Below are 27143 nucleotides of genomic sequence, written 5' to 3' on the forward strand. Positions count from 1 at the left end.
ATTAAACGTTATTTTATTTAAGAAGCCAAAACGATAATATGACATACAATATCTGAGAAATGGAAATACAAAAGATTTTATTCACCAGATTTAAACCTTCATTAAACGTGAAAACATCAGCCATCATCGGATTCAATCATACCGGAGGTTTCAAACAGATTTCATGTAACAGAATTTTAAGAGCAAAGAATTTCCTAAAAAAGATATCTTTAGGCAAAAATAACAAATAATCTCACAATAAATGCCTGGGGCAATGGTATTCCTAACTTGGGACATGGTTAAAAGAACCAAGGAATATATACATGTACATGAACTCCATATCCTGCCAATATCACATATGGGTTATACTTTGTTGATTTCTCCCACCTCTGTCTATGTGGCATACAAGTAACACACATTGGTACTATGATGACGTCACAGTCAGATGATGCCGTTTTACTGTGACATCACAATTAAAACTTGTTAAAACATTGTTTGACTGTCTGTAGCAATATTGCCATCAGCAAGTGACATCAACTCCAGAACATAAGAACTGCTGTACAAGCTTGCCCTCAAGGTCTTACTTGTATCTCTTGATCTTACTTTTTTAAGCTCTTTCTAAATAGAGCCGTAATTTGTACAAGAAATTTCGTTATATTTAATACTGCATTTGTATTGTCTGTGTTCTGTTTTACCAAAAGTTCTGATAAGAAAGAGGTGGCAGTAAAAGAGTCCATTGACATGAAGGTATGTGGGGATGTGGATACTCTACACCCTCGGATGTAGAAGTGGGTCAGGACCTCGGTAAAGAGTCCATTGACATGTAGGTATGTGGGGATGTGGATACTCTACACCCTCGGATGTAGAAGTGGGTCAGGACCTCGGTAAAGAGTCCATTGACATGTAGGTATGTGGGGATGTGGATACTCTACACCCTCGGATGTAGAAGTGGGTCAGGACCTCGGTAAAGAGTCCATTGACATGTAGGTATGTGGGGATGTGGATACTCTACACCCTCGGATGTAGAAGTGGGTCAGGACCTCGGTAAAGAGTCCATTGACATGTAGGTATGTGGGGATGTGGATACTCTACACCCTCGGATGTAGAAGTGGGTCAGGACCTCGGTAAAGAGTCCATTGACATGTAGGTATGTGGGGATGTGGATACTCTACACCCTCGGATGTAGAAGTGGGTCAGGACCTCGGTAAAGAGTCCATTGACATGTAGGTATGTGGGGATGTGGATACTCTACACCCTCGGATGTAGAAGTGGGTCAGGACCTCGGTAAAGAGTCCATTGACATGTAGGTATGTGGGGATGTGGATACTCTACACCCTCGGATGTAGAAGTGGGTCAGGACCTCGGTAAAGAGTCCATTGACATGTAGGTATGTGGGGATGTGGATACTCTACACCCTCGGATGTAGAAGTGGGTCAGGACCTCGGTAAAGAGTCCATTGACATGTAGGTATGTGGGGATGTGGATACTCTACACCCTCGGATGTAGAAGTGGGTCAGGACCTCGGTAAAGAGTCCATTGACATGTAGGTATGTGGGGATGTGGATACTCTACACCCTCGGATGTAGAAGTGGGTCAGGACCTCGGTAAAGAGTCCATTGACATGTAGGTATGTGGGGATGTGGATACTCTACACCCTCGGATGTAGAAGTGGGTCAGGACCTCGGTAAAGAGTCCATTGACATGTAGGTATGTGGGGATGTGGATATTCTACACCCTGGGATGTAGAAGTGGGTCAGGACCTCGGTAAAGAGTCCATTGACATGTAGGTATGTGGGGATGTGGATACTCTACACCCTCGGATGCAGAAGTAGTGTCAGCATCTCAGTGAAGCCTTTTTAAAGATTTTGACAGAAACTCTGCACTCTTGTATAGAACATCCATTTCTCCCACCCTTCACAGGTGTGTCTCCCATTCAAGCCGGGAAAGATCAGCTTGTCATCCCCCAGGCGGAGATAGCCTCATGCCGATTAGCACTTGTTCAATTGTGACGCCATTCAAATGCGTCATCGGTAATTGTGACGTCATCAAAAGTGAATGACGATATGCATACCCGACACGTGTTTTTGTTTACAAACATGGCAGACTACTGTCGGTAGAATTGTGACTGAAATAATAGGATTGGGAAAAAAATAATCATCCCCTACCTTGAGGGTATAACAGAGAAATCTCCAACCCTCTGTGTGATTTTTTTGGTTGTCTAACCCTCGGCAAAAACATCCCCCCTCGGGGTGGCGATTTCTCTGTCACACCCTCAAGCTAGGTAGGGGAAGATTCTATTAATCCTACATATGACAGACTCTATCAATATTCCCCTGTAAGTATATGATGTAATTGGCTGAGGTTGTGAAAAACAATGATTTGTATTTTTTAAATATAATTACATTTACCAATTATTAAATCTTTCTAGTACGGAGAATATACCACCTGTAACATCTGTCACAGAATTAGGACATAATTATGTGTTCAAACATTGTTATGTACATACTAACACTCTACAAAATAACATGATATCTGAAAACAAAAATCAGTATACTACAAACATGTACAAGAGATCCCACTAACGGAAAACATAAATCATAGTGATACGTCGGACCAAATGTTTCCTGGGAACACATACACATCACAGTTTTACCGACCCTAACGTAAATCACTAAGTCATACGGTGTATTGTGTGATGTATAACAATACTCTCTTTCAAGGATTTTTGTTTACAAACTATTTGATTCATTATTTATTTTCATGATCTGCAGGTATACATCTGTAGTCACTAATGTTCATGTAACTAGGAAAGCTGGAGTTAATACACATTAAATGTTTCAAACCGTTACGTTAATACACAGTAAATGTTTCAAACCGTTACACGCACAGGGCAGATATCAGGATTTTTGTAACCAAGGCTTTACTCAACTCACAATATGTTTTCTGATTATAATTCAGCACAAAAAGATAGAATTACAATCAAACTGAACATTGAGAGTAATTTGAGGGCCAGTTACTGTAAACATACTTAATTTAGAAACTAAACTTTAATGTTTCATCAAACTATACAGATTAGAACACTGATCTATTGGTGAATCCACAATACAATAAAAGATGACTTACAGAACCTTCTGTCAGTGTAATCATAATTTGATGCAATATTTCAAATGTGAAAATCACTAAAAGTAGAGTACTGCTTAAACAAGTATATTTACAGTACTATGATTAAACCCCCTATCTACATCAAGGAGATCTTTGTCTGGGTATTGTCCTGTAGTCAGACACTGTATCTATATACCAGAAACATCATGGACATGTTCCAGTGGAGAGTACTGTCACGGCAGTGAGAGACCTTGAGTGGTCTATGTAAAACTACTCTAGGTTGGAGAGTATTGTCCTGTAGTCAGACACCGTATCTATATACCTGCTACATCATCGACACGTTCCAGTGGAGAGTACTGTCACGGCAGTGAGCCGAGAGACCTCGAGTGGTCTACCTGATACACTTTAGACAGGAGCAGGGGTCTACCTGATACACTTTAGACAGGAGCAGGGGTCTACCTGATACACTTTAGACAGGAGCAGGGGTCTACCTGATACACTTTAGACAGGAGCAGGGGTTTATCAGGATACTCTTAAGGGCTGTTTAGAGGACCCATTCCTAATTGAAAAAGTTTGTAGTTTTTCACAATTTACCCCTTTAAAATTTCAAAATTGGAAATCTAAACAAACAAATAAATGCATATATTTAGATAACTCCTATTGATTGACTGAGTTCTCAAAATTCAGCATACGTAGGAAGGACATAATTATCATGTTGTTATAAAGACAGACTTAATTAAAAGTTAAATAATCTAATCTCTGAGTTGTTATAATGATTATCCAAATATCCCAAAATGGCTATTATGTGATGCTTTTTCCTGATTTCATTGCAGGGTCCGTTTCCCAAAACCCTGATGAATCCCCAAGGACATAGCTAGTCAGTGGTTATGTAGTGAATTAGAGTCTTTGGCCCTTCATCCACACTGAGGCTGAATGTCTGTGTTTCGTTTGACTCCGACCCAGATACTAGTCAGTGGTGATGTAGTAGATTAGAGTCTTCGGCCCTTCATCCACACTCAGACTGAATGTCTGTGTTTCGTTTGACTCCGACCCAGCCTCCACTGGCGTATCTGTTGAGACGATGTACATGCCCGGCTGATCTTCAATTTCCTGAACATCCTGTATGATGTAGTTTGTTTCCGTGTCCTCCTCGGCGGTGATGCCCTTGACCGCCTCGTTGATCACGGCCTGATCGTTGGGGGACAAATGTTGCGTGGAGGCGGCACCAGAAGTAGAGGGTCTGTAGGAGTGATCTAACAGGGAATACATCTTGGTGCTCTCTACCAACTCAGCCTCACTGTTTACTATCACTTCCACGATACTCTCCGCAATATTCTCATCATTCTGTGACGACCAGACAGCCTCCTCCTTCATCGAATGTGTGGCAGTTATAATTTGTTTGCTGTCAGCTGTTTTCCTTGGGCGCCGGGTTTTGCCCGTAAAATTGTGGACGTTCTGTATGTGCCGTTGGACCTTGCTCTTTACCTTGAACCTCCGTCCACACACCTCACAGGGGTATGGTCTCTCTGAGGAGTGGGAGGTCTTGTGTATCTTTAGTGAGTAGCTGGAGGGACAGAACTTACCACATGTCTCACATTTATAGATCTTTCCGTACTTATTTCCTACCTCTCCTACCTTACCGTCTTTAATGACATGGTAACGCATGTGATTTTTGAGCTGCTCTTTGAGTTTGAATGTTTTGCCACAGGTCTGACACACATGGTTACGCTCGACATTGTGAACACTGTTCATGTGTTTACTTAGATTCGGCTTCAGACGGAAGCGCTTCCCGCAGATGTCGCACATGCATGTTGTTGCCCCGGGAATGTGCAGGGTCTCATGCTCCTTTAACAGACGATTTCTGAAGAATCCCTTACCACAGGTTTTACACCTGAACTTGAGGTGTTTCTCCCGATCGTGTATCTTCACATGGGACTTTAAGGTGTCGTTGGTTTTGAATGACTTGCCACAAAGATGGCACATGAACGGTTTCTCGTCACTGTGAACCACCTTGAAGTGACGCCTCATGTTTCCGAAGGTTACAAAGTTCACCTTACACACCGGACACTGGTTACCGAGGGCGGGGTCAAACTGGTCCTTACCCGACATGTGCTTCTGCTGGTGTATCAGCATGGTGAGTTCCTTGGTGAACTTCTTATCGCACTGGTTACACTGGAAGTTGTACTGGGGCGGAGCCGCCTTGCTCGTCTTTTGCTGACACTGATAGCTTTGGTGGCGTTCTATCAGGTGAGTCAATAGACGTCCGTTGTCCGTCGTCTCCGAGCACACCGGACACTTGGTGAAGGAGGCCAAGCCGTGGTTACTGAACTGGTGCCACAACAGGTTTTCGTATTTGAAGAATTTATTCTGGCATTCCACACACTGATATAAAATGCGTTTTTTGAAGTTCTGTAGTTTCCTCACACACTTTCTATCAAGTTTATGCCTCAGACGTGATGTTTTCCCAGTTTTCTTAAGACACATTGACTTGTGAACATTAAGCCTATATTTGATCTTGAACACTTTTCCACAATTGTCACATGTATATTCCTTGTCATTTGAGCTTTGTTCCTTGTCATTTGAGCTTTGTTCCTTGTCATCTGAGCTTTGTTCCTTGTCATCTGAGCTTTGTTCCTTGACATCTGAGCTTTGTTCCTTGTCATCTGAGCTTTTTGCCTCATCAACTAAGTTTTGTGCCTTGTCATCCAAGCTCTTTGCCTTGCCATCAGAGCTCTGAGATCCATTTGTCTTCAGATCAGAGTCAGCGCTGACCACATCAGGTTTAGCTTTGTCACAGGACAAAGACCCAGATGATTGGGGTTGGGATGTAAAACATTTGGATGACCGACTTTTCCGATTTCTTTTAATTGCGAAATGTTGTTGCAGAACATGAGCTTTCAGGTAGTCCTGGTAAAGGAAGACCATCCCACAGATCTCGCACTGGTGATTATTGCCCATGTGTGAAAAGAGATGTCGACGGAGAGTTTCAGCGCGATTAAATTTCTTCAAGTTACAAACAGTGCAATGGTATGGAGACGAGACCTTCTTCTTAACACGTTCAGCACCCAACTGTTTCTCCTTTTTAAACACGCTGATCATTTGTGCGCTGAGCTTGAATGCACTCTTGCCTGTCCCATCATATGAGCGATGGGCATAGTAGTTATTCCACTCCCTCACAGAACACTTGTAAACTGCTTCCTGGTCTTCAGTTGCCATGGCGTCATCAAGCACCTGTGTGCTTTCCTCCAGTGGTTCATCCTCAGTATTCTCCCAGTTTCTGGTTTTGTCTGAATCACCAGTGGAACCAGCTGGTAAATGACCTAAATCGAGTTCACTGTCTACATCAACACCCTCCGAATCCTCTCCTATTTCTGCATTCACAAATGTACCGTCCTCCACAGTCGATGGCAGGATTATAATTTTACGCTTCACTTCCGGATCGACTTGTCGACGATTAGTTGCCGAGGTGACACGGTTTCTGTTCTTAACACACGAGATGACATGATCTTTCAGGTATTGTCCGACGGCGAAGCGGCGCTCACAGAACGTACACTTATAACGCCTTGATTCGGTGTGAGTCTGCAGATGTCGGTATAAGTTATACTGGTTTGCAATGATCTTCTCGCAGATGTAACATTTGTATTGACCATCCTCGGTCATCCACTCCTCTGAGTTAATCCCCTCCCGAAATTCTTTGGTAGCCGCCCGATGTAAACGCCTCGCCTCCTGTAAATTTACCTCGGGTTGGGACGCCTTCACCTTGTCTAGCACATCGAGAATTTCCTGCTCTGTATTTTCCGCTGTTAGATTTTGTATCTCTTCTTGTGAGTTCACCTCTGTTAACTTATCGGACATTTCACTAAAAGGAAGGTTGATGAATGTGTCCGGTTCGTCCGGTGAGGGTACGATTGTAAGGTGTCTCATCATGACCGGCGAGGGCCTCATGCGTTCGTGGTTACGATACTTGACCCGTTGTGGGTTGTTGAGACAGCCCACGACGTGTTCCCGTAGATACTGGATGTAATGGAAACGCTGTGAGCAGAAAGTACACTTGTACGCCTTGAAGTCCGAGTGAGTGATTCGGTGTCGACGCATGTTCTGCAAGGTGCTGTAGACTTTATCACAAACATCACACTTAGACTCTGTTGAAGCCTCCACAAGTTCAGACCCAGGGAACCTTTTCTTGGCTTTTAATCTACGGGAAACTTTACTTAGCTCAGGTAATTCAGTAGCAGCTGCTGCCTTTTTTCCAGATCTCCTTGTCAACATCTTTGAGGTTTCATTCTGCTTTATTGTCACTAATGGGATTGTCTCCTCGTCAGATTCTGATGTTAACCTTTTAGCCTGTTTTGGGGTTTCCGACAGTGATGCTCCCCCGTCAGATTCTGATGTTAATGGTTTGGATGCTTGAACCTCTTTTGAGGTTTCAGAAGAAATCGCCGACTCATCAAATTCTGATGTCAATCTTTTTGACAATCGAGTCTGTTTCGGGGTTTCAGATGGAGTTGCTTCCTTGTCAAATTGAGTCTGTTTTGGAGTTTCAGCTGGGGTTGCTTTCTTGTCAGATTTTGAGGTCAATCTTTTGGACAATCGAGTCTGTTTCGGGGTTTCAGATGGAGTTGCCTCCTTGTCAGACTTTGATGCCAATCTCTTAGACAGTCGACTCTGTTGTGGACTCTCAGTGGGAGTTGTTTGTTTGCTATTTGTTGTTGTTGATGTGTTGGATGCCTGACTTTGTTTTGACCTTTTAGATGACACAGATTTGTCCACATCATCTGCCATACTTTTCCTCTTTATAACCTGCCTGGTACTTGATTTCACTTCAACTCTTACTGGCGTTTGATCATCAGAAGTTTCAGGTTTTTTATTTTGCTGCATTTCTGATGAATTTTGCGTTAACTTGTGTGGTTTCCTGACTCCAGTTCCACCTGTACTCTCCTTCTTTATAGTAAAACACACGTCCGGGCCGCTCTTCTGCTTTCTATTTCGTTTTGGAATCAAATCTAGCCAAACAGGCGTAGAACAATTTCGGGAGCTTCTGATCTTTCTGGCTGGAGAAGGAGTGGCAACAGAATCCTCCTCCTCCTCCTCTCTGTCCACAGAGGAACGAGTTCTCCTTGTTTTAGGTGATGAGGATTTCTGTTTTTCTGTAAGCCCCATGGTTTCCATCATTGCCTTTTTATCTTTTGCTGCAGACGAGTCGTCCGGAGTATTCGGGAGTAGTGCTGGTGTTGTGAGCTCCACAACTGCTTCACGGTCAGAATGATCAGAGACACTGGTAACAGATATTTCATCCCTTTTCTTTGCAGTTTCAGACACGGCCACGTTTTCTGTTTTCAGGTCAAGCGTTGATGATGTCAAACCTGGCGTGGAAACAGCCCGGCTTGGGGAGGGATGATTAGAAAAGTCGTCGGCAATATCATTGTTACAGTCCATATCCTCTATTTCCTCATCTAAGAGTTTTTCTTCAGTGCCGTCTTGTTCTGAATTTATAACCCGATCTCCTGACCTGTCAGTAGCTGAGTCACTACTGTCCAAGTCCTGGCTGGTTGGAGTCTGGACCTCAGCATCAGGATTGTGGACACTCAGCTGGGAGGCATTAGGTACCAATACCTGAGGGGTCGGGATATCGTCCATCTCATCTTCTACCTCAAACTTGATGATATCTATACAGGTACTCTCAGTATCTGAAAAATACAAAGTTTTACAACAGTGTTAGTCATATATGTGGTTACAAGTGACCTGTTAACTCTATACCTACTATCATTAGTTACTTAATTTGATATTAATATATTTCATATTTAGTTTAACAAGCAATTCAAATTTGTTTAAGGCCTAACTCTTATACCACTATGTGACAAGTATGTGTGATAGGAGTGGGGGCACTGTGTATAAATATATCAGTCTGAAGTTGAGATTTTTTCATTTTATATTATTTCTTCGTTCGTAAGGATCATTTTTCTGCTTTTATAAAACAATATTTAGTATATAGTAAATCATTCTTGGTCCAGGGTTCTTTTCACCCCTTGCTGATAAAACAAGATCTAAGCTTGCTTATGTAAAGAACTTTAAGAGAAATAGGAAAGATATCTGTTTTGACATGAGTACAATCATATTTGACCTCTAGGTAGCCTTTAAGTTACCATCCTACTAGAAACTCTGATCATTTTATCACATACCTGTTGAATCTTGTTATAGCAATACAAGCAATTTTCAGACCATGAAATATAACGTTCTGTATTGCACATGTGCAATACGGAATGTTGTATTTACCTACTAGCCGGAACTACATTTTATGGGAATCCCCTTGTCATGGCAAACTGAAAAGTTCCCGGTATTTGCAAAACTTATCAAAGTTTATAAAATCTTTGTATCGATCTCTACCAAATACGGGAGGTATGTGATAAAAACAAGACCAACCAGAAAGCACTCATTAAGTGCCTGGTCGTATATATTCACTCGTGTGCGGAACTCGTGAATATATTCGTTTGTGCAATAAATTCCTGCTTTCTGATTCGTTAGAAAAATACAAGTGTATGGTCTTGCATTTATATTTACAGTAAACTTCAACAATATTATCAACAACTTTTTAATCCAGAGATTTTGGCGACATTTTTTTTTTTGAAAATTTAATGGGATAATCTTTTCTGGTTTAACTGCACTGCATCAATATTGGACCCAACAAAAACTCCAATCCTTATTCATTTGAGATGTAACATGACATTTAATTGGTCATTCAAAATAATTTGCGACAGTATGACAACAATATACCGTCCACTAATTTCTCATTTGCATATGAAGCCCAGATGGCGATTGTTAATTATGTCAATGACCCCGACTGGCCCTGACATGTCATGAAATTGATTATTCATGACGTCACATACAATAGCATGACCTCGAACCGTCAATGTAATTTTGCCTCACTTTGACGTCACCAATCCATGGCAGAGTGACCCAGAATTTGAAGAAAACACTCAAAAATATCTTAAAATCGTCATTTCCTATGGTTTTGTGGCCTAAATGAATTAGAATAGGGATAACCCTACTGTATTTTGTAATTTGTATATCGTGATACTGTCGCAAATATCCATTTTACTCAGGCTCCGCTCAGTAAAACTCAATTTGGGACAGTATAATCACCATACATTGTATACTGCAGCAAATTTCAAAATACAGTAGGATTATCCCCTAAATATCAGTATTCTGAGGAGACATAAAGGACTTTTACACTTGCACTTTAACCTTTGGACTTAGGACAGATATGAAAGGCTAAGGTAATCAATTTTAATACTGCATTTAAAACTTCACCTGGCAACATTAACACTTGTGACTAGATTTGAATAGACAACATAAAAAATGATTCTCTTTGAATTTGGGATGCATTAATATTGTATAAATTTTTTAGTCAAATCAGTTTACTCATATTTGAGGAGTAGTTTTTTATATATTGGGGCATGCTTCTTCGAGATGGTCTTTAGTTTACCAGTTTGGCTCGATTGTTTAGATCATAAGGGAGACCACACCCTTCTTTATACTGAACATTATCTCCTGGCCAAGGGACGTTCCATACTATATTGTCCAAATCTGTCCACTTGATTTAAGGAATAGTCTTATAAATTAACATACTGTATAGTTCCCTTAACCCTTCCATCACTGCAGACCATAATGGACGCATCCAGATCAATGCATGGTAGAGTCTACTTAAATTACATAGGGGTGAAAGGGTTATTAATGCCTGCCTCTCTGCTGCCAGGATGGTACTTATAATAGGGAGTCGATGATATAACTGTAGCTTTGGACCTGCTGGTGTGCTTCATACCAAGTCGAGTTAAAATCCATTCACCTGTACCTTAAAACAAATTGATGCTAAACCAAACAGATGTAGTTGGGGACTATGAGACGAACACTTGGCTATGGATGGTATCAAAGTTTGGTTGAAACCTGTCTAGAATTAAGAAGATGACATTCGTATCAAAGTTGGCTAACAGACCCTGTTCCTCAACAGCTTTTCACTTTTGATCTCCATGGTTTGGTTTGGTTTGTTTGTGTTTTATTTCCTATTAACAGCTATGGTCATTTAAGGATGTGCCAGGTTTTGGTGGCGGAGGAAAGCCGGAGTTCCCGGAGAAAAACCACCGACTGACGGCCAGTACCTGGCGACTGCCCCACGTAGGTCTCGAACCCACGACTCAGCGGTGGAGGGATAGTGGTAGCAGAATGTTAGACGCCTTAACCACTTGGCCACCGCGGCATGTAACCACCACAATTTGGTTGAAACTTGTCCAGCAGTTTAGGAGATATAGTTTACAGCCAATCATTCAAAATGACCCGCCTCTGAGTCCCTCTTAATCTGTACAACTTTTGGTCTTAATTTGCTGATGATGCTGCAGAGTTTGGAGGATTCTTGTTCAATGCAAAATTTAACAGGCAATTGATGAAGCACCACCACATAAATATTGCTCGTCCTGTTGTGTATCAATGTAATTGTTTAATGTCCGAGTCTTGACAAAGGTCACGATGCCTTGAAAACTTGACAATGATAATGTCATTATTATGGCTATTACTGTAAACAAGGAAATTTACTCTAGTTCAGGGATGTATATTTCCTCGTCTCTGACATCAGGGGCCTTCCTTTGACAATACAGCTAGGGATACAACCAAGCTTTCATTTGACCGTTGGTATTTAGTAATTTCAAAAGTCTAATTGAACTTTACCTGAATTTTGGAGTCAAAATGTATGTTAAATAGATCTGTCCTTCAAAACCTAGCAGTCGAATCTCATTCTGAGGAGTCAATAACACAATCTTAAGGGTCTACTGAAAACCCAAACAATATGTATGATTTTTTTTTCTTCAAAATTAACCTTTCTGGGCCTGTACTCATAAATTAAAACTGTGTGCCCATAGTACACAGCGCCAACTTGTCTGCAAAAATTGTACTTCCATGTAAACATGCATCTGCTCATGGTATATGTGTGTGCTTTATCAATCTACTGTGGCCACGAAAATTACTTCAATTCATAGTTCTACCTGTAAAAACATGTATTTTTCACCTAGCTGAATATCCATATTTGCTGACCAGTAGAATCAGTATTTAAACTTTAATTATTATTTTTCTTATTTTCCAAGTTGTTATAATCATGAAAGCAGGAATGGTGCGAATATATCTAAAATGTGCGGAGTCTTCTGACCACATGTTGAAGTCGATTTCACTCCAGGAAAAGTAGTGTGCAGTAATCCAAGTGGTAAAAACAAACAAGTAGTGATAAACTTTCATCTTTTAATGACCCAACTCAGCTCAACATACGACAGAAGTTTAAATATTGACCTACAAGATGTTAAGTATGAAGCAACATCAATATATACAGGTGTATATATATATCAATGTACAAAACAGTCAAGATGTCTCTCCTAAACATTGGAGGGCAGTCAACCGTTGGTGTTTTTTAAACAAAGACAACATAACAAACAAAAAACATATTAAATTTACATTCAGAAAAAAACAAATTCCATTAAGTTCCCACACAAGTGTTGGCTGGTTATATATTTATCATGTTTATCTTACTCAAGATGGTTAATTTTTAAAATTTCAAAAATACTGTCGTTTTTGGTTTTAATAATTAACACGAGGGTAAGTTTTATACCAGTCATCACTTGGGGACCTTTTACCTCATGATATTTCTTTTTGTGTCTGAAAAGCCTATTAGCACGACCCCATTTTCCAACCCATAAAAAAATCAATTGTATCACATAATTTACTGTGTTATCCAGTGAATATTAACCCATGTAATATGACCTATCAGCCCTGTGATTGGTTGTAAGTTTTAATTGTTTCAATTGTTACGTCACATCTAGGACAAAATGGTGGCTTTTTAGATTTCGAGGTTGCGTGAAAATTGTAATTTTACACAAATAAATGGCACAAATCTTGATTATGTAAAAAAAGGATCTTACACTCGTTTTCATTTCATATGAAATTTATGAAACTCGTCACAAATTTTTCATTTAAGCTCACCAGAAGTTCGCTAAATTGAAAAATTCTAAGACTTGTTTCATCAATCTCATATATAATGGAAACTCATTTAAGATCCTATATATATGCACAAGTAAATGGATAAGGTTTAATATCATTATTCTTTTTGTCCGTAGTATTGCTAGTACACATGTACCATTTTCACATGATCTAATTCAGTGGAGATAACATAAGGCTTGTATGTATAGGATAACAGTCTATAAAGCTGTGTCTTTGACTGTCGTAATTAATTCAATTGTCTTCATTGAAGCATCACAACAATTACAAACCTGTCTCTAGGGACAACCTGTCTATGGACAACCTGTCTCTAAGGACAACCTGTCTCTAGGGACAACCTGTCTCTATGGACAACCTGTCTCTAGGACAACCAGCTGTCTCTATGGACAACCAGCTGTCTCTATGGACAACCTGTCTCTAAGGACAACCTGTCTCTATGGACAACCCGACTCTAGGGACTACAGAGGGTCTTACATGAGCAAATTATTTACATTTTAATTTGATGAAGGCAATTACTGTAAAAGTGGAAAATTTGGTGTCACATGGAAATGTCTACATTTGACTCTTAAACTGATCTCAGTGTGGGAAATTATTGAAGCAGGCAAATATTCTAAAATACTTATATTATATATATATATATTTGACATATATATGATCTATATATATGTTATATATTTTTTTGCACAAATTTATCCAACATGAAAATCAACAGGAAACATGAATTTATTCAACATGAAAATCATGAGAATTTCCACACCACAAAAATTTCCACTTTCACAGTACATGTACTTATTTCTGACAGAAGAATCAGAATAATAAAGATCATTAGAATAACACAATAATAACAGAAACTTGTAACACATCAACACTGCTGGAGTTACGAGGGGTCATACTATATACCAATATTGTCTGAATTTCCTTCCTGGGCCAGCAATATAACTGTCTCAATAATACCCATGTACAAATTCAGATCCACAAAGCTGTTTATGAGTATGAGATAGAGCTACATTGTTATAAGACTACATTCTCACACTGTACAGTTAAACACTACATTGTTATAAGACTACATTCTCACACTGTACAGTTACACACTACATTGTTATAAGACTACATTCTCACACTGTACAGTTACACACTACATTGTTACTCACATTGTACAGTACTGTTAAAGTGCTAATTTTCATCTGTCGAAATGTTCAGGTTTCGACTCTTCAAAAACTATGTTGAAACTTTCGTGTTGGCAATGATTCCGAAATATCTCTATATAAAATTTATATATATCACGTATGGATTGTTTGTGCCGATTGGACCCCATTGCGTTAGTTACCACTTTTACTGTATAAGACTAGATTGTTTCTCACATTTTTAGAACCCTACTTCATTTCCAACATTAACAAGTAAATTGTACAATATTTGGTAATTTTGTAATTGACAAAGTCATATTATGTTTTATACATACAATGTACAGGTAACGGTAGATAGCAAAGCCAAGTCTAAATACAATAGTGTTTACTCCTAATGTCCATTTTATATACAGGTCTTACATTGAACTTTCATTGTATTACATGTATTTATACTTACACAAAACATTTAAAGAAAAACCTTTCATAAAAAACATCCTTAACTCATTCACCCCTGAAGACACATTTGAACTCTTCCAGTTCAAAGGTTGGAATAGTTCATTATAAAATTTCAAGGGTGAATGAGTTAAATGACTTACATCTACAACAAATTTGTTTAAATAAAATTACTTGAACTAAAACAAATCATTCATTCACCTTAAAACACCAATCATTTTTTAAAGCAGTAAATCACAAATGTACCAAGAAATGAAATGATGTTCCCTCCATATGGTTGGGCTAGCATGTGAAAAGTGTAATAACCATTTTTTTTAACTGCACTTAAATACAAAAAAACTTTGCAAAGTCAATTCTAAAAGAAAATGTTTGTGCAGAAAAGCACCTCATGATTATTTCGTTACCAGGTAAGTTTTGAGAAGTATTTTACACAAGACGAATAAGAGAAGCTATATACATAAATGCTATATTTTGCAAATTGGGCCCTCAAGGGATGACTGTTAGCATCACTGCCCTTATTATGAAAGGTTCAGAATTTCCTCTAAATTTAGTATGACTATTTTCACTGAGTGAAAATGTTCAGTTTATACATAAGTACATTTACATGTATATTCATCTACTGTCCTATAGCGGTATACAGTCTTAACCTCAACCTTCTGTAGTTTTACTGTAGCATAACCAAGCTAGACGTGGCAAGGTGGCGAGTGAACGACCTACTTAACTCAACATGACGTATGCCTTAGTGTCCCCTTGCTGTACTAGAATGATGTTTCCACTGCCAAGCTGCTGTAGGAAGTCCTCAGAGTTCACTGTCTGCAGGATGTCGTTAAGCTCACTGGGCGACATTTCCTGTGAGTTATTTATAGTGATGTTCTCCGGATCCCCGAGGGTTGTCATTGTGTCTGCCACCATCATCTTATCATCCAAATGCATGACATTATTCACATTTTCCAGGAGGATCGACTCAACAGCTGAAGATGTATTGCCAGTGTCAACGACAGACTCCACCGCTGAAGATGTGCTGGGGGCGTCGATGTCAGACTCGACGGCTGTAGAAGGGGTGTCAACGATAGACTTGACAGCTGTGGATGTACTGGGGCTGTTCATGATAGACTCCACAGCCTTAGCGATACTGGAGGCATTGTTGATGGAGCTGATGTCCCCAGATGTATTGGGGCTGTCATCCAACATGGGAACTAAGTTGAGTGTGATGTCAGGCGATTCCTCAACCACCCCGCCTGTCGCTAAAGATTCTAACACTGAACGCACGTTGCCTGATCCACTTTTCATTATTTTTTTTGAGCTGATTACTTTCTTGTATTTTTGTATATCTAATTTTATCTTTTTCGGCGCTTCAGTATGTTTCATCTTTGACGTCGTCTTCTTGATTAGAACTGATTTAGAGTGAGCTCCCTTGGTTCCAGCTGACCCAGACTTATCCTGGCTCCCGTCTGTCGTGACCTCGGATATTAGTTGAGACATTACCGAGGTCTCAGAGGTTCCAATCTTCAGCGGAAATTTCTCACGGATCTCCAGGGAACTCATATTACATTTCAGATGAGTCTTTAAATGACGCGTACACGATGTCACCGTGACAAACTTCTTCTTACAAATGGGACAGGAGTATTTCCACTCCTGTTTGTGCATTAGTAGATGAGCTTTGTACGTACATGTACGCGGGAAGTAGCGGTTACAGATTGTACAGTGGCTGATGGCCCCATACTTATCCCCAACGTTAGCAGCCGTACCGTTCTCTACCGCGTGCGTTCTCATGTGGAGCTTGTAGTTCTCGTTGAGGTAGAATCCCTTACCACACAACTCACACGTGTACTGGACCTCCCTGATGTGGACAGTCTGCAGGTGTTTGTACAGATTCCCTTTCTGAGTGAAGGTGAGCTCGCAGTGGCTACATGAGAACGGCTTATCTCCAGTGTGTACCTTCTTGTGGTAGGTCAACTGACTTTTCTTGTTGAACAACTTGTCACAATACTCACAACGATGTCGCCAACCTTCCCGACTCATGTGATGCTGTGCTCTATGCTCTCGTAGTGACGACTTGGTCTTATAAGATTTCTGGCAGAGAGCACACTCGTAGTTTCGTGCATCAGAGTGTACATGTTTGAGGTGGTACAACATTTCCCCCTTGCCCGAGAAACACTTCTCACAGACAGGACATGCTGTAGTCCGGTCCTTGTGGTAGTACTTGTGCTTAGTTAAGAGACGTCTGGAATCAAACACCTTGTCACAGACGGGACACACGTGAGGCCCTGGGGGTTCTTCGTTTTTATGTGAATTTCGATTGGCATGGACTTTGCCAATGTGTTGCTGAACACAGCGTGGTGTTTTGAACGCCTTCCCACACAACTCACACATGTAGTCACGCTGGGAACTGTGGGCAATCTGCAGGTGCTTTTTCAGTGACCCAGCACTAGCAAGTACCTTGTCACAAATATCACACTTAAACACACGATGAGAAACTGCATGAGAGTATAGCTCATGTTTGTTCTTGAACGATATCTTACAAAGCTTACACCTCAATGAACTCAACAGAACACTGCCGTCTTCCGAGAACAATGGACCCCCAACTTCTGACACTGAGTCATTGACCTCTGACCCCGCATCATTGATTGTCGACCTATCTAATGCAGATTCTTTGTTAACTTCAGATTCTGCATCACGATCAACATGAGTGTCAGTTGCCTCTGGATTTTCTGGATTTGGTTCATTGACCTCGGACATAGTTTCTGTGACCTCTGACCTAACCTTGCCGAGCTCACTCCCTTTAGTCAGTGGGTCAGTCTCCATGTCCTCCTCTGTCGATTCTTCCTTTGCCTCCAGCAGTAAGTCCCCTTTCTCTATGTGACCCTCAGTGTGAACTTTCATCCAGGCGTGGTTGTAGGAGGTCTTGTTGCAGTACTTGCACCAAATTCGCTCGCCGAGGTCGCGTTCATTACGGTACAAAGCACGCATGGAATATGTCTCTGGGTGATAATTTCTTGCGTGTTTATTCAGTTCACAGCGCAGTTTGAAGGACTTGTCACATTGCTGGCACACATAGTTTTTCGTCTCCACCACACAAGTTTTCCTGTGCTTTGTCAGGGCCTTAGGTGTGCGGAACTCCACACCACAGTTCACACACCTCAGAAGACGGGGGGACAGGGCTTTTTCTGCCTCCTGTAGACCATCATTCTCTTTTGATTCACCTCCAATATCGTCTACAATCCTGTCCACCTGTTCCAAGTCGACCCCACAGATCTCACTGATAAGGGAGGTAACTTCCTCTGTGTGACACCTCATGTGTGACATCAGGATTCCTTTGTTAGCGAACTGCTTGCCACATGTGCCACATACTTGTCGCTGGCCGTCTATACGGTCCTGCTGCTCGCTCTCCTTCACCGCCTTGTCGATACAATTCTCCAAGTGATCATCTAGACTCTCCTCTGAGTCATAAAGACGCTTACAATATCGACAGCGCCACTCGTGCGACGCTATCTGATGACGCCTTAACGACCACGGAGCTATGCAAACCAGGTCGCACTTGTCACAGGGGTAGAGTTTATTACTACGCTTCACCAGCTTACAAGTTTTTCTGTGAACTAACAGGCTTTCATGGTCAGGGAACTCTTCCTCACACTCCATGCACTGCTTTGTGTGGACAATAGCGTGACGCGCCATGGCTCCTGCTCCCCTGAACACTTTCTCACATATGGAACAGGGAAAACTCTCCACTTTTGGCGATTTATATTTGACACCTTTTTTCCGTCCGCGTATCCCTTTACCTTTCACAGCTTTCTGAACACTTTTCCTAAATGACGGACATGAAGATTTTCTGACCAACACCCTTTTCCTGACAACAACGTTGAAATCCTCATCGTCGCTGTCGTCAACGTAATTATTGTCCTCAAAGTCCTCGTCACTTTCGACGGTACACTCCAGATTTAAATCCACCTCATTGTCTGTTACACGTTCCGGTTCATCGTGTGATCCGGCTTCACTTTTGACACAAGTCTCGCTAGACTCTGTGTTCTCGTCTCTCGGTGATTCCACCTCCTTGATACCAGTGTATTCTTTACCCGAGTGCCTAGTCTGACCTACTTGGGTTTTATGAGGAAGTGTTGCAACATTCCTAGCCTTAACTTGGTCCTCCGATCTCCTGCCTCTCGGCCTAGGTTCTTCTGACTTTACAGAAACTTGAGAACAATCCCCGGAGCTGCTGCCAGGTTTCGCTGCTTTATGTGTAGTCCCGGATAGGACCGACAACTTTACCGTACAGTTCTGTAACTCTACAGATTTGTCTCCCAGTGCTCCTTGTTTAGATTTTTTTGTTGATTTTGTAGAATGCCCCGAGGGACTTTTAGATCTTTTTTTATCAGAGGAGGACATGGTTTCATCAGACTTGGATGTTTTAGCGTTCCCCTTTACTTTGTCCTTGTCTAATGTTGGAGTTTTCTTGCCAGACCTCAGATGGGTTACTTGGTCTTTATCTCCCTTTGCTTTACTGGCCTTTTTACTGACTGGTGGAGTTTTCAACTCATTTTGAAATGTTTGGCGGACAAATTTTAACGGGCTCATCTCACAATCGGTAAATATTTTACGTTTTCGCTGTGCACGAAGGGACATTCTAGTGGGGGAGCTTGTTTCATCCGCTTTATTTGATTCTGCTGTATCTTCGATGCGGCTACTGACGAAGGGCGAGTCAGGAAGTGGACGGCTACTGACGTAGGGCGAGTCAGGAAGTTCCACCTTCAGTTTCGTTTGCTCCAGTTCATCCCCTTGTGAGGTTTCGCCTCTCTCCCCGACTCTACTGCCCACAGTGTTGGAGCCAGCACTGTTTTTAGTCCCCGCCACTGGTTTGTTCACCTTGGTTGTGGTGGCTGTAAGGTTAACAGCAGACAGAACACTACCAGCACCAGACGGGCTTTCCACGCTTTTACTTTTTTGTGTTGCTGTTGGTTTCTTAGAATTTCCGTCCTTTCCCTCACCTTTCCGGAGTGACCGTGGTGAAGGTTCCAGTGTGGAGCTCTGTGGTGTTTTCTGTTGGACTTTTGCTAACGGCACCAACTTGGCAGTATGTTGTGTAATTTTTGGGGTCGTCTCCAATCCTACTGGTTTTGTCTTTGATTTCTCCCCCAGACCCTGTTCTCTAACCGTCGCCTTGGAACCTGCAGACAGAAAACAACACAGCGGTAGAACCTCATTCGAACAGATTACACAGAAGTGTTGAATCATTTAAGCAATCGTTGTATTGCAGGCTTTCGTATGCACTGTGGAAATTTTTGAATTTTAAAAAATTGAAAAAAAAATCTTCCAAAAGAAATGAACTGGTTCTTATAAAAATTAGATAACTTTAAATCTGATGTTAAAAGTCTATATTGATTGAGTTGGACGTACATTTTAATACAATGCAAATTTCTTGACATATTGTACATGTACAGATTTTTTAGTTGGATCTGGATTGAAATTTTGTTTTTTAATTGAATGTTCGAATTTTGAAGAAATGACCGCAGTGTTGTCTTTTGTCCACATACCCACACGTGAATTAACCACATTTTAATTAGTTATGTACAATCTTTATTTCAATACATATAGTCTTGATGTTTTCAATCAGGTCTTTTCCAATAAAATGGAACCAAATTACTTCTGAAAGGTGAATCATCAGACATCATACATTACTGACAATAAAAAGGCAGAAATAATAACCATGTATACATGTGTAAATTTCATAACAAAAAATATAATTATCATTTTCCTATTTTCTTCAAACCTAACACAAAAACTTGAAAAACACAGATATACTTATATAATTCTTGATAGAAAGTCTCCAAAACATTCTCTAGAAATACATGTGTGATCTGGTAACCCTTTCACCACTGTAGACCATAATGGACTCATCCAGATCAATGCATGGTAGAGTCTACTAAAGTTACATAGGGGTGAAAGGGTTAAATAAAGGACATTTGTCGGGCATAGGACAGATATGTCATAGTCGTGATTGATCACCACATCAAGTAACACAAAGCTTAATCAGAAATGCGGAGTTTCTATATAAAGTTGATACAAGCCTAGTTCATTCTCTATGTAAAGCATGTTACCATATTACTGTTAGACTTCATAAACTGCATCCTCGATATCCAGGGGTTACGTTCACTTTCGCTCTCTACACCCCTGGAATATGTCATAGCAAAAATGAAGGCATGCGGCTAGCTATTTGATTGGTCTCGGGTAAAAAACACCTGACCAATCACTAAGCTGATACTTGTCCTTTGAAGATTACAAAGGAGCGATGCCCGACTTCAAAGTCTGTCATTTTTTACCGTTACACGACCACAAGATTCTACTGATGTACATCAAAGGAACAAACTGGTCTAGATCTTCTCGTCTCATCCACAAGGTGGTGCATGCTGAGCCTTCAATTTTGCCATGACAAATTCCAGGGGTGCAGAGAGAGAAAGGGAGCGAACCCCTGGATATCAAGGATTATTTGTATTGAAATATGGAATACATTCCTTAGTTTTTGGTCATTTTGGGAAAATAAGGCACTTTTTAGCTAGGGGCTATTTGGCAGTAAAACTGAACAAATAAAATCACTGGTAGACCAATACCTTCAACATCTGTCAGTGCTAATGTACAATGTTTTTAGACCCGTCACTCCTGCTAAATATACCACACACCATGTACCAAACTTTCACTGAATATCAGTGTTCTGTAACCTCAATAACTTTGGGAATAGAAAGTAATTTACGTTTTTGACACATTCTCGTGACAAAGGTGATAACAATAGTGACGAAATTTTTAAGTGATTAAAAAGTAGCTGGTCACAGCAGAGTATCTCATACTGGCTTTAAATAAACACAGTGTGTGTCCTAATCTCTCACAGACCCTTGCTATACTTTACACCCCTGTAAATATAGGTAACACCACTCAGTGTCCTAATCTCTCACAGACCCTTGCTATACTTTACACCCTTGTAAATATAGGTAACATCACTCAACATGTGAGTCTATAAAATATTCCTGAGGTGTAGAGTATCGCCAGGAACGAGTCTATAAAACTTTTCCTGAGGTGTAGAGTATCGCCAAGAACGAGTCTATATAACATTTACTGAGGTGTAGAGTATCGCCATGAACGAGTCTATAAAACATTTACTGAGGTGTAGAGTATCGCCAGGAACGTAAGGTTAATAGAATCTCTCACCCCAAGATAGGGGAATCTCAACCTGAGGGGGAAGAGTCTTAAGTTGTCAAACACGAGGCTTTGCAGAGTGTTTGGCGACTTAAAGAGTCTTTCCCCTGAGGGTTGAGATTCCTCTATCTCACCCACAAGGGGGTGAATGATTCTTTTTCTCTTACTCTGTTCTCCCATTGTGTATCATATACACAATGTAATGATAATTTCAGGGTTGACGTAACGTTGATGGATTTGTTGACGTGACGTGATTGTATAAGTGACATCATACCATTGTAATGAATAGGGGAATCCCCCCCGTGTCAACCCTAGGGTGAGACAAGGAAATCTCACACCAGTAAAAGTGTGGATACACCTGTCCAGGGTAAGAGAATGATAATATCTATGTGCCGGTACTTATGCTCTTCACTATAAACCAACCCTAATGGTCCTGTATGGCCATACTTACTGTAGCAATGTTTGATGAAGCGCTGAACCACATCGGTGTTGGCCTGCAGGAATTGTCTGCCCTTGGCTGAGCCTATGTTCAAGGCTTTGTTTGGACTGGCTGTTACCAGAAAGTACTCCTGACCCTTGTCCACCAGCTCACCACACTGAAAGCACAAACACTCACCCCCTCAAACAACTGTCTTCTTCTGTATTACCACAACAAGTTATACACATGTACATTTCTATGTATGTAGCTAGCTGTGGATTAAAAATTAAGTAATACTTAGAATATTGTAGCTATTAAAAATTGTGTTCTAAATTAAAGGTGATCAAATCATTCTGGCATTTACAGTTTGTGTACTATTATCCTGACACAGCATACCTGTATGTACCGATAAACTACAAAGTAATCAAATTCACATCACATTACAGCCGGTAAGGCGACTAAAGATAAAGCCTTGGTTCTGACCAAAGTTCTACACCCTCGAGCAGAATCAGTTAATCTGTTCTGTGACACTGTGTAATCTGTTCTGTGACACGGTGTAATCTGTTCTGTGACACGGTGTAATCTGTTCAGTGACACGGTGTAATATGTTCTGTGACACGGTGTAATATGTTCTGTGACACTGTGTAATCTGTTCTTTGACACAGTGTAATCTGTTCTGTGACATGGTGTAATCTGTTCTGTGACACGGTGTAATCTGTTCTGTGACCAGTGTAATCTGTTCTGTGATACAGTGTAATCTGTTCTATGACACGGTGTAATCTGTTCTGTGACACAGTGTAATCTGTTCTGTGACCGGTGTAATCTGTTCTGTGACCAGTGTAATCTGTTCTGTGATACAGTGTAATCTGTTCTGTGACACGGTGTAATCTGTTCTGTGACACAGTGTAATATGTTCTGTGACACAGTGTAATCTGTTCTGTGACACAGTGTAATCTGTTCTGTGACACGGTGTTATCTGTTCTGTGACACGGTGTAATGTGTTCTGTGACACGGTGTAATCTGTTCTGTGACACGGTGTAATCTGTTCTGTGACACAGTGTAATATGTTCTGTGACACAGTGTAATCTGTTCTGTGACACAGTGTAATCTGTTCTTTGACCAGTGTAATCTGTTCTGTGACACAGTGTAATGTGTTCTGTGACACGGTGTAATCTGTTCTGTGACCAGTGTAATCTGTTCTGTGACACAGTGTAATCTGTCCTGTGACACGGTGTTATCTGTTCTGTGACACGGTGTAATCTGTTCTGTGCCACGGTGTAATCTGTTCTGTGACATGGTGTAATCTGTTTTGTGACACTGTGTAATCTGTTCTGTGACACAGTGTAATCTGTCCTGTGACACGGTGTTATCTGTTCTGTGACACGGTGTAATGTGTTCTGTGACCCGGTGTAATCTGTTCTGTGACACGGTGTAATCTGTTATGTGACATGGTGTAATCTGTTCTGTGACCAGTGTGATCTGTTCTGTGACACAGTGTACTCTGTTCTGTGACATGGTGTAATCTGTTCTGTGACACAGTTTAATCTGTTCTGTGACCAGTGTAATCTGTTCTGTGACACAGTGTAATGTGTTCTGTGACACGGTGTAATATGTTCTGTGACCCGGTGTAATCTGTTCTGTGACACGGTGTAATCTGTTCAGTGACACGGTGTAATATGTTCTGTGACACAGTGTAATCTGTTCTGTGACCGGTGTAATCTGTTCTGTGACCAGTGTAATCTGTTCTGTGACACGGTGTAATCTGTTATGTGACATGGAGTACTCTGTTCTGTGACCAGTGTAATCTGTTCTGTGACACGGTGTAATCTGTTCAGTGACACGGTGTAATATGTTCTGTGACACAGTGTAATCTGTTCTGTGACACGGTGTAATATGTTCTGTGACATGGTGTAATCTGTTCTGTGACACAGTGTAATCTGTTCTGTGACCAGTGTAATCTGTTCTGTGACACAGTGTAATCTGTTCTGTGACCAGTGTAATCTGTTCTGTGACACAGTGTAATCTGTTCTGTGACACGGTGTAATATGTTCTGTGACATGGTGTAATCTGTTCTGTGACACGGTGTAATCTGTTATGTGACATGGTGTAATCTGTTCTGTGACCAGTGTAATCTGTTCTGTGACACTGTGTAATATGTTCTGTGACACGGTGTAATCTGTTCTGTGACACGGTGTAATCTGTTCTGTGACACGGTGTGGTGCCTGCGTGTCCTCATACCAGTAGCTTGGCTTCCTAACTTGATCATATACTCACCATTTTATTGACCATGTGGAGGACAAGCTCAATATTCTGACCGTCAGACATCTTGTTTCAGAGGGTTGACTTCTCCGTTTTCTAGATATACCTCAGATTACTGAAAAGGAAACAGAAACTATTAGCAATACACAGAGATATACTTGTATGTACTTTCAAATATGAAACCAATGCATGTTGAGTTTGTTGACATGTTATTTAGTATTTACTAAAAATCAAAAGCATTGAAAATCTAAATACTGGAAGTATTGAAAAGCAAAGGTAAAAAAAATTGCTGGCAATACAAGTGTTCAAATGCAGTGTTTTATTTTATCTTTTTACAAAGCAAGTCATTTCCCGGCAAGTTCTGAAAATCATTGAGTCATCCTATGTAAAATTGAATTTTAAAAAATTCAAGGAATCAAATTGAAAAACTGTGAGAATTTGACTCATGCCTCGCAGGTAAATAAACACTGCAAATGTATACATAGTTACTGCTTCATCTAGAGTGTGGAACCTGGGCCCTCTGGCTTGTCCATGGCTTTACCAGTTATATTAGACTACAGAGAAATTCTCCCAATCAGGAAGCAGCAGATATTTTACATTGTATGAAAATTCAAAAAGGCTACGTCTGATAAAAAATTACATAGTTCCATCAGCCAAGTTTTGTTTTAGCTTTTACACATTTCAATGCATCTGGAGTCCACAGTAAACAAGAAACATTTGTGTTATAGATCTGATAACAACGGAACTTCAGCAGACCACCAGTGAAAGTTGGATTTAAATAATAAATTTAAACTCAAGTGTGTGTCATTTGTAAGTCTTTAACAAATTGGTTTTTGAAGTTTCGAACAGACTTGGATAATAATTTCTGATCATATGCAACTTGTTTTTGTTAAACAGGGAGTACTGTCCTAAATTCCCCGTTTTACTTTTAGTCAAGAATGTCGGTTACTAAAGCATACATTATTAAGACTGTTTTTCCAGCTGACTTTATTAAGCGCTCGACATGTGCCTGACACTTATTTAGGCTGCTAACAGGACCTACCTAATTGTCAAGCAGACGCCACAGCAATGGTTTTGGAATATTGTTGAAAAAGATATTTCACACCATGTAATCCACCAAATACCGGTACACCATGTATGTTCATACTTGCATTGATGGTACATGTAGTTGTCAGATTACATTTGTGTGTACATAATGCCGTATCAACATTATTCAGCAAAGATAACCATGGATATAAAGAGACAGTGGATGGTACACTATTGTGGCAGGTAGAGGGAATTTCCTTTTAGCTCAATGGTAGAACTTCCGACATAAAGAACCTAGGGATCACGAGTTTGATCCTCAGTAGAAGCACACTTTTCTATTTCCTGTTTATGGTTTGGCTTAGTATTGTTTAACGTCCTATCAACAGCCATGGTCATTTTAGGATGACCACCCCTGTGTAGCTGCATGTGTGTAGTGTATGTGTGTGTGATTTGGGAGGCTGCGATATGGCCGTATTTCCTGTTACAAATGGTGTCTGTGGCTCTCCCTGTGGAGTTAGAACATTGGTTGTGGTGTTCGAGGGCGAACACATTTAAAACATGAGTTGTGTGGCAGGTTTTAATTGTTCATTGATTACGGTCGCCATCTTGCGTCGAGCTAGAGTGAATTTCCCTTTAGCTCAGTCAGGTGGAGCGTCTGACTATAGGTACCTAGGGACCATAGGTTCGCGATTGATCCTCAGTGGAAACAAACAATTCTCTTTCCTGTTACACAATGTACATGAAGAGAGTGTAATAATATAAAACGGCAATGATGGCCACATTTCTGCTAAATGCTGCACCAATCTAACATTAACGTCAGACCTGTCCAAGGTGTGAATGCCAACCTGGCACCATTTCATTATTCCTCTCCTGTTACACATGAAATATTAATGGCTAAGTTCAGAACACACATATATATATATATCTAAACATAGACTCCTCTCCTGTCGTGTATTTGTTAGGTTGATCCAGGTGTCTGGCATATAAACAAATATCTGGGGGAAACCCCGTTTTACAGACATGAATTTCTCACATAAGTTAAATGCAAAGAGTTTCTGATTCGAGGGAGTTAACATTTTCGAGGGTAATAAACTTATCGACATCACATGTTGGGGATTCGGGCCCCAGCCTGCCTGCTCAGGTCAAATGCGGACATGTAGCAGGCCTTTAGGTCACCCTCCGAGATGTTTGTATTCTGCTGCAAGTATTACGGGAAACGTTATGCATAACGCTTAATTCAACCAACTTTATTAAAGTTATAATAACTACAAGCGAAAATTGGCAATCAATGAGAAAAATTATCAACGTATTTCGAACGACAAAATAACGCCCAACCTTTCCAATATGGCGGAAAAGCGCAAAGCGGCGGAAAGGACACACCTAATCAATTTTAGTGTGATAAAGCTCATTCGTGATATTTCACAGAGATTTTCAGTTTATCAAACCAGAACACGATACCATGGTCACTGGCTTGCAATGAATTATTACCATTAAAATCATGATATTCGTCGTTTTGTCGTCTCGCTTCTCGCCACCATGCATTTATTACAAGGTCAAGGTCAAGTTACACT

At 40.6% G+C, this 27143-nt stretch overlaps 2 protein-coding genes across 2 annotated transcripts; both read right to left on the bottom strand.

The window, feature by feature from the left end:
* Positions 1-60: 60 nt before the first annotated feature.
* On the bottom strand, positions 61-3295 carry LOC110465970. Its single transcript, XM_021522188.1, has 11 exons — positions 3278-3295; positions 1624-1707; positions 1544-1582; positions 1464-1502; positions 1384-1422; positions 1304-1342; positions 1224-1262; positions 1144-1182; positions 1064-1102; positions 984-1022; positions 61-942 (listed from the first exon to the last, which is right to left on the bottom strand). The coding sequence occupies exons 1-11, from the start codon at positions 3293-3295 to the stop codon at positions 853-855; spliced, it is 504 nt and encodes a 167-aa protein (XP_021377863.1). The 3' UTR covers positions 61-852.
* Positions 2148-27143, bottom strand: LOC110465972. Its single transcript, XM_021522189.1, has 5 exons — positions 27061-27143; positions 24562-24661; positions 22321-22465; positions 15410-19849; positions 2148-8768 (listed from the first exon to the last, which is right to left on the bottom strand). The coding sequence occupies exons 2-5, from the start codon at positions 24610-24612 to the stop codon at positions 4048-4050; spliced, it is 9357 nt and encodes a 3118-aa protein (XP_021377864.1). The 5' UTR covers positions 24613-24661; positions 27061-27143; the 3' UTR covers positions 2148-4047.

Source organism: Mizuhopecten yessoensis, unplaced genomic scaffold (assembly GCF_002113885.1).
Source record: "Mizuhopecten yessoensis strain PY_sf001 unplaced genomic scaffold, ASM211388v2 scaffold11109, whole genome shotgun sequence".
Lineage (NCBI taxonomy): Eukaryota > Metazoa > Mollusca > Bivalvia > Pectinida > Pectinidae > Mizuhopecten > Mizuhopecten yessoensis.